We start from the raw sequence: 14,657 nt of genomic DNA on the forward strand, positions 1-14,657 counted from the left end.
GTTGAGCTGTGTGTTGAGACACTCTATTTCCAATAGTTTCGTATTTTTCAAACGATTGACGGTGGACTTATCCAACCAAAACTACTCACTACCTATCGAGCTGTTGAGTGGATGGTTGACTGCACTTTCTTCTTCCTCTTTCGGCAAAAAATTGCTCTTTTTGAGTCAACGCCATATTGTTATTGCTTTAATTTACTAATTGCAATTTAGAGGTTATGTATTTGTTGTCAATGTCTTAGCACCCAATACTTTATGCGATTGTTTTCTGTAGAATAATTGCATTTTAATTTTATTTACTGTGGCAATACTAGACTATTTAACCAAGGGTTTTATCCTTGTTGGTATGTTTGAAATAGAATAGGCATACTAATTGAACTTATTATAAGATAATTATTGTTATTAGCCCTATGATTTAAGGTAGGCCTATTAAAGATTGTGGTAGAGAAAAACAATATCATAGTTTGTTTCAATACCATTCACCTAATAAAGGGATCAAATTAATTTAAGTTACGATATGCTTTCAGTGCAATAGCAAATAGCCGCTTTAACCTAAATAAAAACACAATTAAAAACAACATGAAACAAAACGATGTAGGAAACTAAAATAAGGTGATGTGTTCTGAAATAGAGACGAAGAAAGCAAATAATAATATATTTAGGATATGCCTAAACGTATAATTAGCTACACCCTAAAACAAACATCCATGGTAAATTTTATTTTTAATACTTAAGTTTATATAAGTTAAGGTACTTTTGCAATCGCTAAGATTAAGCAAGACATAACCTCAATCTCTCAAGAACGGAGTTGACAGTTTACCTCAGTGTCTCGAAATATGGTAGATTGAGATTAGCTGATACAGTTTTTAGAGTAACAAGAGGTTAAATTGAAGATCGCAAGAACTCTGCATTGTGATTGGTTAAAAATTACGTCATATGAATTTCGTGCGGTCGTATGCCCTACATTTCCAAAACGAGTCACTCAATTCCTAACTCACTTCTCCACTGTTGGGTTTCAAAAATACCAAATCCTGTTGTTGGTTGAGTTGAGTGTTGCCGATTGACTCAACTGTCAACCATTTCAAATTAGGGCCCCTGGACACTTTGTATATAATAATAATAACCATTTCAGGATCATAAAATATACGAGTGAATGACAAATTTTTATCTATTGAAGTAAAAAACCGTGACCTTGAACCTATAGTCAAATTCAGATTACAGTGCGTCCACATGATATTTTTCGAGATTTTGTGTTCCCTAATATAGTCAATGCAAGTACCTAATCCCCCAGATAGTATCATTTCCTAAAATTTGAAAGAAAAATTATCCAAATCTAGTTAATGACCGAGCTGGCCATTGGTTATGCCGTTGACAATATAAGCCAATGGTTATACAAAAAGCTGTGATTCAGTACAACTTCAATATGCGTTCAATTGTTTCTCGTTGTATTACTGTATCGGTGTTGTATTTTTTTGCATAGGACCGCCTGATAAAATAATCGTTGGTTGGGATTACGATTTTAGAATGAGTACATAATTGTACCATAGCATTTTTACTTTTTCTGTCAAGGTAAAGAGAAATTTGTCAAATAAAACCCACCTTGTTTGTACTACATGCTATAGTGGGAAGCTTGAAGATGAACTGGTTAATGCACTAACTATTTGTGTTACAAAGAATGGTTGACACATTATTTTTCAACCAGTGACAGAGGTTACTTTTACGATATATTGTAATTAATAGACTCGGCCAAAAAAAAAAAAACTTAGTATGATGTTTTTGTACGAAAAGTCCATTCATCTGTGGGCGGGGAGTGGTTGTAAACTGTTGCACTCCCCCTACTTTTTTTAAAATCATGTTATGCTATGTTTCATAAAGTATTCAATCATAAAACATTCTATAGCGAGATATGAAGAGTAATAGGGTAAAAGGTTGTAATCCAGTCAGTGGGATTACATGTAATAGCGTAGAATAATTGGTTAAATCCGACAACTCAAGTATAGTTAGTGGGTTACTAGAGGTGCTGACACTGCTGACTAGAGGTGTAAATATTCACCAACTGCCTACAGAGGCTGAAGACCTGCTCGAGAGAGCCAAGGATTGGTTTGTTGTAAACCGCTTGAAAATCAATGATGACAAAACCCAGTCCCTGGTTTGTACGCTGAAGCGGAGAGAAGGGGAAGGTGGCAATGTAAAGCTTCTGGGATTTACATTAGATACCAGACTAAGTTGGAGCGAACACATTGCGCAGACATGTGTCAAGTTATCTCGTGTGCTCCATCTCCTAAGAAAACTTGCGTCTGAAATTCCTAGATCATCTCTCCTATCCGTGTACCACGCCTTGTTTCACAGTCATGTGACTTATGGACTTGTACTTTGGGGGCACTCCTCAGCAGCTGAGGATATACTTCTCTTACAAAAAATGGCCTTGAGGATTGTTACATCTGCTGGGTATTTGGACCATTGCCGGCCAATCTTCAAGGAACTAGGGGTGCTCACAGTACATAGTCAATATGTTATGGATATTCTGATCCTACTAAAGAACAACTTGAGGGATTACAGTAAGAGAGAGGAGGTGCATGATTACCATACTAGGAAGGCCCACAACATCGACGTTCCCCGCTGCCGTCTCAGTCCCCGTTCAGCGATCAGAATATTTAATACTCTGCCTACCCAGATGCGGGAGATGGATATGCCATCCTTCAAGAAGGAACTAAAAGGGATACTTGCTAAAAGACCGCTCTACTCCCTTAAAGAACTCGAGGATGAGCCCCTTGTAAAATAGCGTATGTCCGCCTTGCCATCCAATAGACGGCCAAGTTTTTTTTTTTATAGTAGCCATTTATATGGTTTTGTAAATATTGTATATAGTTTTATTTTATCTGATTATATATTATAAATTATGACGCAATCTATCAGACTAGATCTGTCAAAGATGCAGGATTCAAGTATTCAAGTATTCAAGTATTCAAGTAAGTTAAATATAGCAGTACATAATTCAAATATTGTATAGTAAAACGTTGTCAGGCATATTCAAATGTTCGTAATCCCTTAATAGATGCATTAACAAAACAGAGCTTACACAACAGAATAATTAATAAATTAACCAACAATTCTACTACGTAATAATAGTTGAGAAAAGAGTTCGTGCATTTTATAATATTTCTATCATTACTTTGAAGGCTCAAACAAATTACTTTTTCCCAGACAAAATTTTCCAATACAAATAATTTGTATAATATCCTAAGTGACCTACTCTTTTTTTTACAAAAAAAGACCTAAATATTAATGGTGGCCTCGAATCATCACGTCGCCTTGGCATCATCATCCACCTTGACGCTATTGGTAGTTGGTGTAGGTAGGCTAATTTGAACAGGGTTTCCAGGACTAAGTTGCTTCAACCATAGCCTAGCTGTGTCTCCATACAATCTTTATTGTTATAAATACAGCCCAAGGTTCATTTGATGCAAATGCTATAGCTGCTTATGTTGTAGATAAGCAGTACATACTAAAACCATAATAAACCTATTAACTATCAAACTTATAAACTTATTTTATTGATCAGTATTCGCCAAAAGAGTGCTCTATTATAAGTGTTCAAGTATAATTTAACTTCAAGGTCTGATATAGAATTGTGTATTGAGTTTATGACAGATAATGAATATTTTTCAGAGTAGTCAGACACTGTTATTTTATAGGCCTATTTACCTGTTTGTTTGGCTAATACCACAGCGTAAAATAGCTCTGGTCACATTGCAGACGACACAACAACAGATTCAGTGTGGTAAACCGCTGTCAAATTTACCTCAATCTGACTGATCATAATTTTTTAAAGCCTATATAAATACACTCTTGAATCTTGAGTTTTACTTGTATCTTTTTGAACCTATTCCTCACTGATTGCGAAATAGGTTTGAGATTAATAACGTTGTAAAAGCTAAGAAAGAAACTCAGATTAACCTTTTGATTCTCATTAATGCATCTTCAAATTTTTGTTTTCTCAATCAAATTCACACACTTAATAATTACTCAAATTCAAATAAAACATACTATCTTGGGCAAAAATGGATACAAAACTATCATTTAACCATTTCTACTAAATAAAATGGTATTTTGAGCAAAGTAAGTAGGCTTAAATAATCCTATAATAAAATAATTCTGTTTACTGATGGTAAATAAATACTGTACTTCAAAAGTCAAGCAGATAGATATGAGAAAATCTATTCAAATGTTACTTAATGTTTCCTAAGATGTATAATAGATTAAATATACTTTCTTGAGTTTGTTATTCTATGAATTTACTTTTCAATCATTAGGAAAATGCAACATGTTTAATTACTTTGGATGATGCATTTGAAGCATTGTGCATGATGCATTATGGATGACACATACATTTGCAAATTGTATAACCAGAAAAACATTATCAATTTAAAAATTCATAAATATGCCGCAGTCCTAATAAACATTCGTATTTTTAACCAGCTGCGAGTATTACTAGTAAATGGCTAAATGAACATTAAATACTTATGAAAAAGTGTCTTTAATTACAAATTATGTATACACATGATTATGAAAAATGCTGAGTGTTATTATATACACAACGTATGTAAACAAATATTAAAACATATTTGTACTTGGAGCAAATTATTGTAATACAAGTTCACTAGTACATTAAAAACCAATCTAAGTCAACCGATTTCGCTCTTTGAGAGTTATAAGTATACAAATCTATTTCTAAAACAAAATTCTACTTCTAAAATACTTTTATGTTAGCATCATGACCAATCCCCTTTAATGAGGTCTGCCACTTTCTCACCAATCATGACGATGGCGGCGTTGGGATGGCCAGAGACGACGGTAGGCATGACTGAAGCATCAGCGACTCTGAGGCCTTCTACACCATGTACCCTGAGAGTAGGGTCCACTACTGCTGAGGAGTCCCCGGCAGGACCCATCTTGCAAGTCCCGCTGTAGTGGTAGGTAGTCCCTGTGAGGTGTCTCATAGCACATTCCCTGTACGCACGAGAAGCAAACTCATGTTTACTACACTCTGGGACCTTGATTTCGTGGAACTTCGCCCCAACACTCCTCATAGCTTGAGTATCAACTAGCCTTGAAATAAAATCATAAACCTTAAGATACGTTTCAACATCACGCTGATCAGTAAAAGTCCCTGCAACAATCTTGGGATAAATGTTTGGCTGGTCACTTTTCAACAAAATTCTTCCTCTACTGTACGGTCTCAGCATAGAGGCAAGCAAAATGATTGTATAGTCCATCTTGTTGATTTGTATAAAATCGGCCAATAATTCATCTTTGAAGTTGAACGATTTTTGTAACATTAGCTTAACAGAGTCTGTGTTATTTTTGGGGTTGTAGCTTTGAAGTAGCTCCATGTCAGGGTAATCGTCTGCGTCTATATTTATGAAGGCTGCGTATGGGAGGCCAGCATTAGATAGACTTCCCGGTTTTTTAAAAAGAAAGTTGAATGTGTCTTGATCGTTTAATTGAGAAAACGTAATGCTTAAATTCAACGTCAAAGCTATAGTGGCCATTAAGCTGTGGTCTTGAAGATTCTCTCCAACTGGTAAATTCTTTATTACTGAAATTCCTAATTCTTGTAAGTGCCGCTCGGGCCCTATACCTGAGAGCATGAGAAGTTGTGGTGAATTGATAGCTCCAGCTGATACAATTATTTCTTTTTTCACTTTGACTTCAATAATCTTACCTTTTTTGTTCATAAGGTGTATTCCATAAGCCTTGTTGTGTTGAGTATCCATTAAAATCTTGGTAACAAGTGAGTTTTTGGAAAGAAATAGGTTTCTCCTATTTTTGGCAGGTGTTAGAAAAGATTTTGCAGAAGAGCATCTTCTTTGATCTCTTATGGCTCCTGACATTTTTGTAAATCCAGAATGATTTTTTCCATTGAGATCTGCATTGAATGGGTATCCGATATCTGCTAGACCTTCTGCAACAACGTCTATAGCTTCTTTCATTTCATTTTCAGCCCATGAGCCAACCGTCAGCAAACCATCACTATTATGGTATATTTTAGCGTCCTCCGTTGCCCAAATCAAAGGATCATCCAAGTTTTCTGATTTCTTGAAGTACGGCAAGACCTCTTCGTAGCTCCACCCTTTGTTTCCCGCAGCTCCCCAACTGTCAAAGTCTTTCGGATGTCCTCGTGTGTGCATCATGTAATTTATAGTACTAGAACCACCTAGAACCTTTCCTCTTGGCCACTTACATTGGTTCCCTACCATTCCTAGACAGTTCTCCTCGTCAGCATCTGTTTTGTACTGCCAGTCGACTTCAGTATCCTGTAGAAACGCAGCTAAAGATGGAACCTCTGACGTCACAGGAGGGTCTCCACCAGCCTCTACTAGTAGCACTCTCCAGTCACCCACCTCTGACAGTCTACTTGCCACTACAGAGCCGGCTGAACCCGCCCCAACCACTATGAAATCAAACTGTTCCTCATGTCCCACATTGTAGTGTAGCGGGTAGTCATTGGGGTTGGCTAATTCTAACTCTGCTTTTTGTATACTCGAATGAAGGTTGGTCAAGAATGGTTCCAAAGCTCCGTAGTTTTTGTTAAGCGACCATTTGCTATCCTTGCATGAATTTCTATTATAACTGACAGACTCATCAGGAATATAGTTTACCTCTGGCTCTGCTGCAGTGTCTTGAGAGTTCAGAAAACTGTAACAAGAAAAGTTCCTGTTTAGTGTTAAATATTTTAAACGAGTTATTCAATGTACGAGGCATTTATTTAATTAGTTTTACATCTAATGATCTCATCAATTTAACTTTTTACTGTTTATAAGAACTCAAATGTTACTAAAATATACTAGGCAAAAACTTCATTGAACGTTATGAAACTGGAGATCTTATTATTCAACAATCTTTACTTATACTCCTTTAGAAATCACCGATCACGTGACTGCAAATAGAATTTAAAAGTAGATAGTTATCCCAATCAACGAACCACCTTAACATTTAAGAGTCCCTCCCATGGGTACTCCTGGAAATGACAACTTAATTAAAGTTAATTACATAGTATTCTATGACAGTGATACTCTTTAGATTATACGTAGTTTGAATTTTGTAGGTTTTAAAAGATGAATTATGCTGTTAAGACAATATTTTTGTAGTATAGTAACATTTTAACGATCATATTTTTTCTAGTTGCTACTGATTTTAAACCTGTTATAATAAATAATTAATAACTAGACCGATAACCGATTAAAACAAGCCATGTTGAATCACATGAGTTAATGATGGCTACAAGTTAAAATTTCATCTTTGAAAATGTTTCCCTGCATAAGAATATACAGGGTGTTTTTTTAAAAACTTGCATCTTTATTTATGTAAAAACCGCAATAGATAGAAATATGCAGTTTGCAGGAATCATCTATTGACGTAGGGGGACCAATTGTTTTGAATTCAACGTTACATTCACATTCCCCCCCTTTCCCCCCCTGCCCCCAACTTAATTTTTTTAAATAGCAAGGTACCCCTTGTGACATATCAAATAAAAGAACATTAAAAAAGAAAATGTTTGATGAAAAAAAATTGAAAATCGGTTCATTAATTTGTGAGATATTCCCCCCCTTACCCCCCCCGGAACTTGATTTTTTTTTAATAGCAAAGTACCCCTTGTGACATATCAAATGAAAGAGCATAAAAAAAGAAAAATTTTGGTGAAATTTATTTTTCATTTGATATGTCACAAGGGCGGGTACCTTGCTATTAAAAAAACAAGTTATGGGTAGGGGAAAAGGGGGGTGATTATCTCACAAATTCATGAGCCGATTTTAATTTTTTTTTCACCAAAAATTTTCTTTTTTCATGCTCTTTCATTTGATATGTCACAAGGGGTACTTTGCTATTAAAAAAAAAAAAAGTTCCGGGGGGGTGAGGGGGGGAATATCTCACAAATTTATGAACCGATTTTCAATTTTTTTTCATCAAACATTTTCTTTTTTTATGCTCTTTTATTTGATATGTCACAAGGGGTACCTTGCTATTTAAAAAAAATAAGTTGGGGGCAGGGGGGGAAAGGGGGGGAATGTGAATGTAACGTTGAATTCAAAACAATTGGTCCCCCTACGTCAATAGATGATTCCCGCAAACTGCATATTTCTATCTATTGCGGTTTTTACATAAATAAAGATGCAAGTTTTTAAAAAAACACCCTGTATAAACGGTATCAGCAATCTGACACATACTTTCTCCTATAAGCTTGTAAACAGCCTTTATCATTCGTAAGCGGGAGGAGCAACTATAGTATTCTATAGGGATAAATGACAAATGTTGCAATAACTTTTAAACCGTAATTGTTTTTGGTAATGGGGGGGGGTTGCACTATTTTTTTTTTTTAATTATAAGGCCCTTAACACATGGATTTTAACCAAAACCGGCTTTATTCCTAAAATCCGATATTTTGTTACTCTATGGGGGTTTTTAAGGGAAACAACATAAATTACAATAACTTTTGAACCGTACTGTTTACGGAAATTGAATCTGTACCATTTTGTTAAACATTTTAATGGCGATAACATGCTAATTTTAATTAAAATCAACATTTTTTCTAAATTCCAATTTTTCGTTTTTATGGGAAAATGAGATAAGTTACCAATTAATTTAAACCCGTAATTTTTACGAAAATGGAATTTGTTTCATTTAGTTCAGAACTTAAAGGACTATAACATACTAAATCTCTATCAAAGTTTTTTGGGCCGTTTTCGAGAAAATCTGATTATTTTATTATTTTATGGGTTCTTTTTTAAAAATCGCCATTAAAAATAAACATAAAAAAATGAAAAAAATGCCTGGAGATATAATGCATTATAGTAGTACCTACGTACCAAATCTCATCAAAATTGGGCGACAGGTGTACACATCCACACACACAACACTTCGAAAACCACTTTTTGGGTTCCGGAGAACCCTTTTTGACCCGAAAATTTTGACGAAAACAATACTTCTCTACATACTATGTATAGGGGGAGAAAGTAAAATCGAACCATTTAGATGGTTTTAAAGCTTAAAGTATTTCTTATCTTGGTCATATGAAAAGAGATTACATAATATTGTCACTCCAGGTATGTAGTAGTAAACTTAAAATTATAACATACTAGGTGAAACCCGTCGAAATCGACTGTTGGTGTTTCAAGCAAAATCACTAAACCATCAATTGATGATGAATACTCAATTTGTTTTAAACAATTTTGGTTGTTCGTGATACAGCAGCCTAAAACAGGTACGTCCGATCATAATGATCAATAACTGAATGAAAGCTGGTATTGCACTGAAGATTCTTCGATAAAACATATAGGATTACTTGACCCATTTTCTAGAAATGATGAAATTTATGATTTGTGATTTAGTCAAAAAGTAAAGAAAGAGTATCTTGAACTTAACTGATTTAAACTATCAATATCTCAAATGAAAGCCTTTATTTCTAGGTTTATTTTAAACCAGAACATATAAAATAACTAATGTAAATGGAGTTATATTACATTGATTGCAGAAGAGTCCTATTATAATTATAATGATTGTTGTTTCGTGATTCAGCAGCGTGCTTCAGGAACGTCTGATCTTAATAATCAATAGCTCAATTTAAAGTTGGTATTTCACTGAAGGTTCTTAAACCATTTAGGATAATGTAATTAGAATTGGTGAAGGAATCTCTAATGTAGGTAAGAATAAACAATACATTTTATGTTTTTTGGTTGAGTAATACAGTAGATAAATGAATGATAATGTTTCATGGCAAATCTGTGAATGCAAACCTTTAATTTAAGGCCAAAATAATGAAAATCGGTTAGATAAAGATCCAAACGAACTCGGAAAATAAAACCCAAATTTAACTCCCATTTATGTACAGGGAAGAAGTTGCTTTCGTGCATAACTTCTGTCAGATAAATGAATGCCGATGCTTGATGGCAAATCTGTGTATGTATACGTTTAATTTAAAACCAAAATTTTGAAAAACAGTCGGGTAGGAGAGCCGAACCGACTCGGAATATAAAAACCAATAATTTTCAATATACAGTATTTATATTAGAGCTATCAATTTAAATGAGCAATAACACAGTATACTAAACTTATAGTTTGTTAATTATAACTTAGCAATGTGTTATTGTTTTAAAATTTTTGCATAATTTCTGAGGATAGACTCTGTTAAGCTATGGGTTTATTGAATACAAAGTGCATCGCCATACTCAATACAAAATCATACCAATAATACCTGCCACCCAGCCGATATACGAAGAAGCTAAATAATCAGAGTACAAATCTCCGTAGAATATCGATTCATAAATCTTGTACTGTAGTAGGATGGAATGCCATTGGACTCCTAGAACCACCTTTACACCAATATACTTATGTATTTTAGAATCATTAGTATCGTCGATCCTACATTGCACTAAGTATTATTATAAGTAAAGGGTTTTTACTCTACTGCATTTGTTATGATATGCATAGAAATATGTAAGCTGATGCTGCGTCAGCAAAAAGTTAAAAGATATCGGGCGAATAATTTATCAAATCAAGTAAACACAAATATAGTCAACAGAACGCTTATAAAAAAAACCTCTAACCCTACAATTGATTATTTTAGTAATTTCCCCCAAAACAACTGTTATTTTTTTACATCACGCGTGAGCTACATAAATGTTTTCTCACATAACAGATGAATATCTAAATAAGTAAATAAGTGAATAAGTGAATAACTTTAATCCAGTGAGATAGTTGATTGAACTATCTTGGAGATTATAAAAATATAACAAATTTTCGTCTATTGTTGTTATAACTAAATAAGTTTTTCTCATAACTGCAATGGAAATAAGTTCAACGATGCATACAAATTGATTCTAAACGTTGAAACTTTCAAGGCCAAAAGAAAAATTTCAGTATAAAGTTGACTCAAACCTTTGTTACACGCACAGAACACCGTAACAAATTTGTTTTATAAAAAAAACTATGCATTTGTTTTCTTATATAAAACTATAAACTAGAGTTCTTGTGTGTAACCTACGGAAAAAGCGACACAAATCATAATCGAATTCGATTACTCACATTACACCATGTTTACCCACATAAACCCAAGAAATAGTTCATATAAATAAAAGAATACTAATTCTTTTATTAGTTTATTAGTTCCAGGAAAACTAAGTTAATTCATATAGATAGTTGATTTTGATATCTGCAAAATGCAGGTTAATTAATTAATAATTCTCAATTCAATCAGAATTCAGGCAACATTGGCTAACATAGTTTAGGGCGAGGAAGTAAAATATATTAGAACATTTCTTAGCCTACAAATACATATGTATATGTATATGTGAATTATAGGTACCTGACTGCTAGGACTAGTCCTACAAGCCTCGATCCAACCATAGCGCCAGTCACTGAACTACTTCACTTATTTTACTGATGCCTTGGCCGTCACTTGTAACCAACATAAACAGATAAACTCTGTGAAGGCTGGTCTGGTACGTCGACCTTCCCTCTATTATCAACGCTGATAACCCAAAAACCTAAACCAATAAATGGGCCGATATGATGTGAACTTTGTTTCCTTATTCGGGAAATTATTAGACACAATGGTAAAACCTAATTATTGCATCATGTAAACTACGTTTACGTAGGATAAGGTATAGGCTATGTTAAGCTGGAAAAGTTAGCGATATTTAGGGATTAGAAAAACTTAAAAAAATAAACCTTTTGTTACCTTGTGTGTTTTTTTTAGTTTGAAGAAGAGAGTGATTATACTGTATAATTAAGTTGAAGATAAATATACAATTTAAAGATAATACTGACAAACAGCTTCAAGCTTACTTATGAGATATCCAAAGCTTCTTGTCAATTGTCAATAGCAACTCAATGGTCGAAATAATTCTTTCTTAAAGAAATATATTTTATATTAACTTTAAGTAACTCAATGGGAACATCTATCTCCAACTCAAGTATATTAAGTTGCAAACGTTGAATAAAAATACATTTTATAATTTGTTTATCACTAACTTATTTTTCATAAAAACTGCAAGGTTCGTATTAAACTTAGATTAATTCTGTCTTGAAACGACTATCGGTTGTTTGGACATAATTAAAACTTCAGATTCAGACTGAGGCTTAGAAAATGTCACAACGATATACAAAGTTACGAATAATGTCCACAGTATTTTTGCAAAGTTTGATTTAGAAAACAAACTGTTAACGCTTCAACTAATCTTCAAAATCTTAAGTTTAACTATCTGTTTTCATTTGTAATCAAAGGTTTCCTATCGATTCCTTAGTTTTTACTTTTATAATCGTTGACTTGCCTTTTTTGACCAATTACTTAAGTAATGCTTTCATTGAAAATCTACGTTTGTAGTTGATACATCAGTGACATAAGCGATAAATTAGGATAACTTAGCGTTGATACCAATGGACTTTACAACCATAATGCACACATAATGGTCAATCCCTGCACTAATGTATTAAAGACATGACTTTAGGGTAAAAATGCTTTACTTCAGTTAACTGTCCTCTTATAAACATTAGTATTTCAATAAAACTTCAAATAGTTATTGGATCTTTGATTGAAATTAAAATTGAAATTGATTGAAATTGAGTTATATAACATCTTACCTACTAGTGTAATGTAAACAATTACTAAACTGACTCGGCAATAGTGTGATAAGCTATAAGCAAGATCTAGGACGAGCTCTTCCATAATCTATGAAAAGCGACGGCTTTTAACTCGAGATACAATAAATAACAATACAAAAAGTATCAAAACGTCGTAATCACGTCCTTTGTAGCTTGCCCTGTTAGTAGTCTATCGAGATCAAATGTAAGATTTAAGACAATCAGATTTAATAAAAAAAACACATTTACCTAACCAGTATTTATTTCCCGAAATATGTTTTTCTCACATATAGTGATAAACATTATTCTAACCATATAATACATCTCAAACTATTTTGCCTACATTAATATGGAAAGTGTTATACCGAACGTAGTCTGAATGGGAGACACAACTACCAAAATAAACTCTTTTGTAATCTTTATTCTACAAATCTAATATACACTAAACCTTGTTTTAAACATTTTGAATTTCTTTAAATGTTGACGTATTTGTTTCTAGCAATATAGCAATTATTATTCGCCTATTGGGTCTGATGATGATTGGAGTGTCCAATCGAAATCGATCACCACTTACCATCTCTTTTGTATATTTATCGTCTTGTGAGTAACAGTATAAGCGTAAATATATGTTTTAAGTGTTATAAGACGTTTCTTTCATTTACTTTCCAGCAATTATTAAGCTTTGATCAAAATAGATTCTCCAATCAATTCAATTATTATGATGGGTAATTACATTTCTAATCTAAGCAATTAAAGATGCAACGTTAACTGTAGTTAAAGACCCGTTTACACAGTCAAGCTGATTGATTGTAACGTTTAACACTTAATTACGACTTAAATTAAAGGTGTCGAGCATTCCAAAGGTCCAATGTTTATACTGAATCTCAATCCACGAGTAACCATTGCTTAACAAATATAAATTCATTTCAAGTTATGACATTAAACTGATTCATTAATCAATTAACTGTAGGTTCGGGTTTCTATTCGTTGGTTTTCTTTCGTTTGATGGATCGTAGTAATCAATAACCTTTGACTGATTGTGAGCGATCGACTGTTTAGTTTGAATGGGTCAGAATCGTGGTTCTGTTTAATCAGTTGATTAAGGCATAAATTAATCTAATATTTCGTTGGTGTTACAATTAACAAATAGAAGAAGAGAGATAAGGCAGTGAAGGCTATTCTAACACATGCACTTTAATCACGAGGAAAATAGTTGTTTTAATTGAATAACACTTTCATACCATTAAAATACTATATGATGATAGTTTAAAAGCCAAATCGACCGATTTTAACTCACAACTGCTAGAAGAATATTTCTATTCCGGATGCTATTTTGTATATCGGTATTCATGTAGAAGGGGTTTGATCTATGTCTGTTTCAGACTTTGACATTCATGATTTACTTATCTTACAAAAGGCATTGGAAGTTTCCTGCTCGAGCTATCATGGTTAAGACATGTACACATTGTAAAAATAATTGATATACTTATTAGGTATATATGACAGAAAATGTCGATTCATTGGACTACAATACTATGGAGAGTAAATAAAAACAAGTCTATTAACACTAGAAATACATTTACAAATACTGTTAACTCACAATACGGGAAATGCATGTAAAAGGTGGTAAGTGGACAATACCTTCAAAAAACTATTAAATTTTATAAACTGCTCTTATTGTTATTTCATTTTATGTTTCAAAAATTTACAAATAAAAAAATATAAAGCAAATTCTGTGTGTATATGAAGATGTGTATTAATGCATAACATGTTTGAAATTTTAGTAGACATGAATATAACCTTATTAAGTTTCAAAATAAGTTTAAAATACGATAAACTATAAGTAATTTTAGGATTTACTCTTTTGTAGAACAAACCAAGCCTAACGAATGGTTTTCTCATTTCAGACACCTTATCTCAATTACGAGGGTCCACAGTTGGTTTCAAACAGACTGTAATGACCAACAAAATTAGTTCTTTCTCTAGCTAAACTGAGGCAGAAAATATATTTAGTGGCTTAC

General features: G+C 33.3%; 1 protein-coding gene across 1 annotated transcript; it reads right to left on the reverse strand.

Annotated features, from left to right (window-relative positions):
* Nucleotides 1-4,690: 4,690 nt before the first annotated feature.
* On the reverse strand, nt 4,691-11,450 carry LOC129004857 (glucose dehydrogenase [FAD, quinone]-like). The gene is made up of 2 exons (XM_054433534.1): nt 11,360-11,450; nt 4,691-6,696 (listed from the first exon to the last, which is right to left on the reverse strand). Exons 1-2 carry the CDS (start codon nt 11,398-11,400, stop codon nt 4,770-4,772), a joined length of 1,968 nt encoding a protein of 655 aa, XP_054289509.1. The 5' UTR covers nt 11,401-11,450; the 3' UTR covers nt 4,691-4,769.
* Between the last annotated feature and the right edge of the window lie 3,207 nt (nt 11,451-14,657).

The sequence above is a fragment of the Macrosteles quadrilineatus genome, unplaced genomic scaffold (genome assembly GCF_028750875.1).
Source record: "Macrosteles quadrilineatus isolate MER2022 unplaced genomic scaffold, UCM_ALF_1.0 Scaffold_12__1_contigs__length_5162894, whole genome shotgun sequence".
Classification (NCBI taxonomy): Eukaryota; Metazoa; Arthropoda; class Insecta; order Hemiptera; family Cicadellidae; genus Macrosteles; species Macrosteles quadrilineatus.

What these genes read in the sequence shown, in the direction of transcription:
- LOC129004857 (XM_054433534.1), bottom strand. Translation starts at nt 11,400, where the DNA reads ATGGTTGGATCGAGGCTTGTAGGACTAGTCCTAGCAGTCAG. An exon ending in GGACTAGTCCTAGCAGTCAG is followed by an intron (nt 6,697 to 11,359) that starts GTACCTATAATT and finishes TTCTTGTTACAG; the next exon opens with TTTTCTGAACTCTCAAGACA.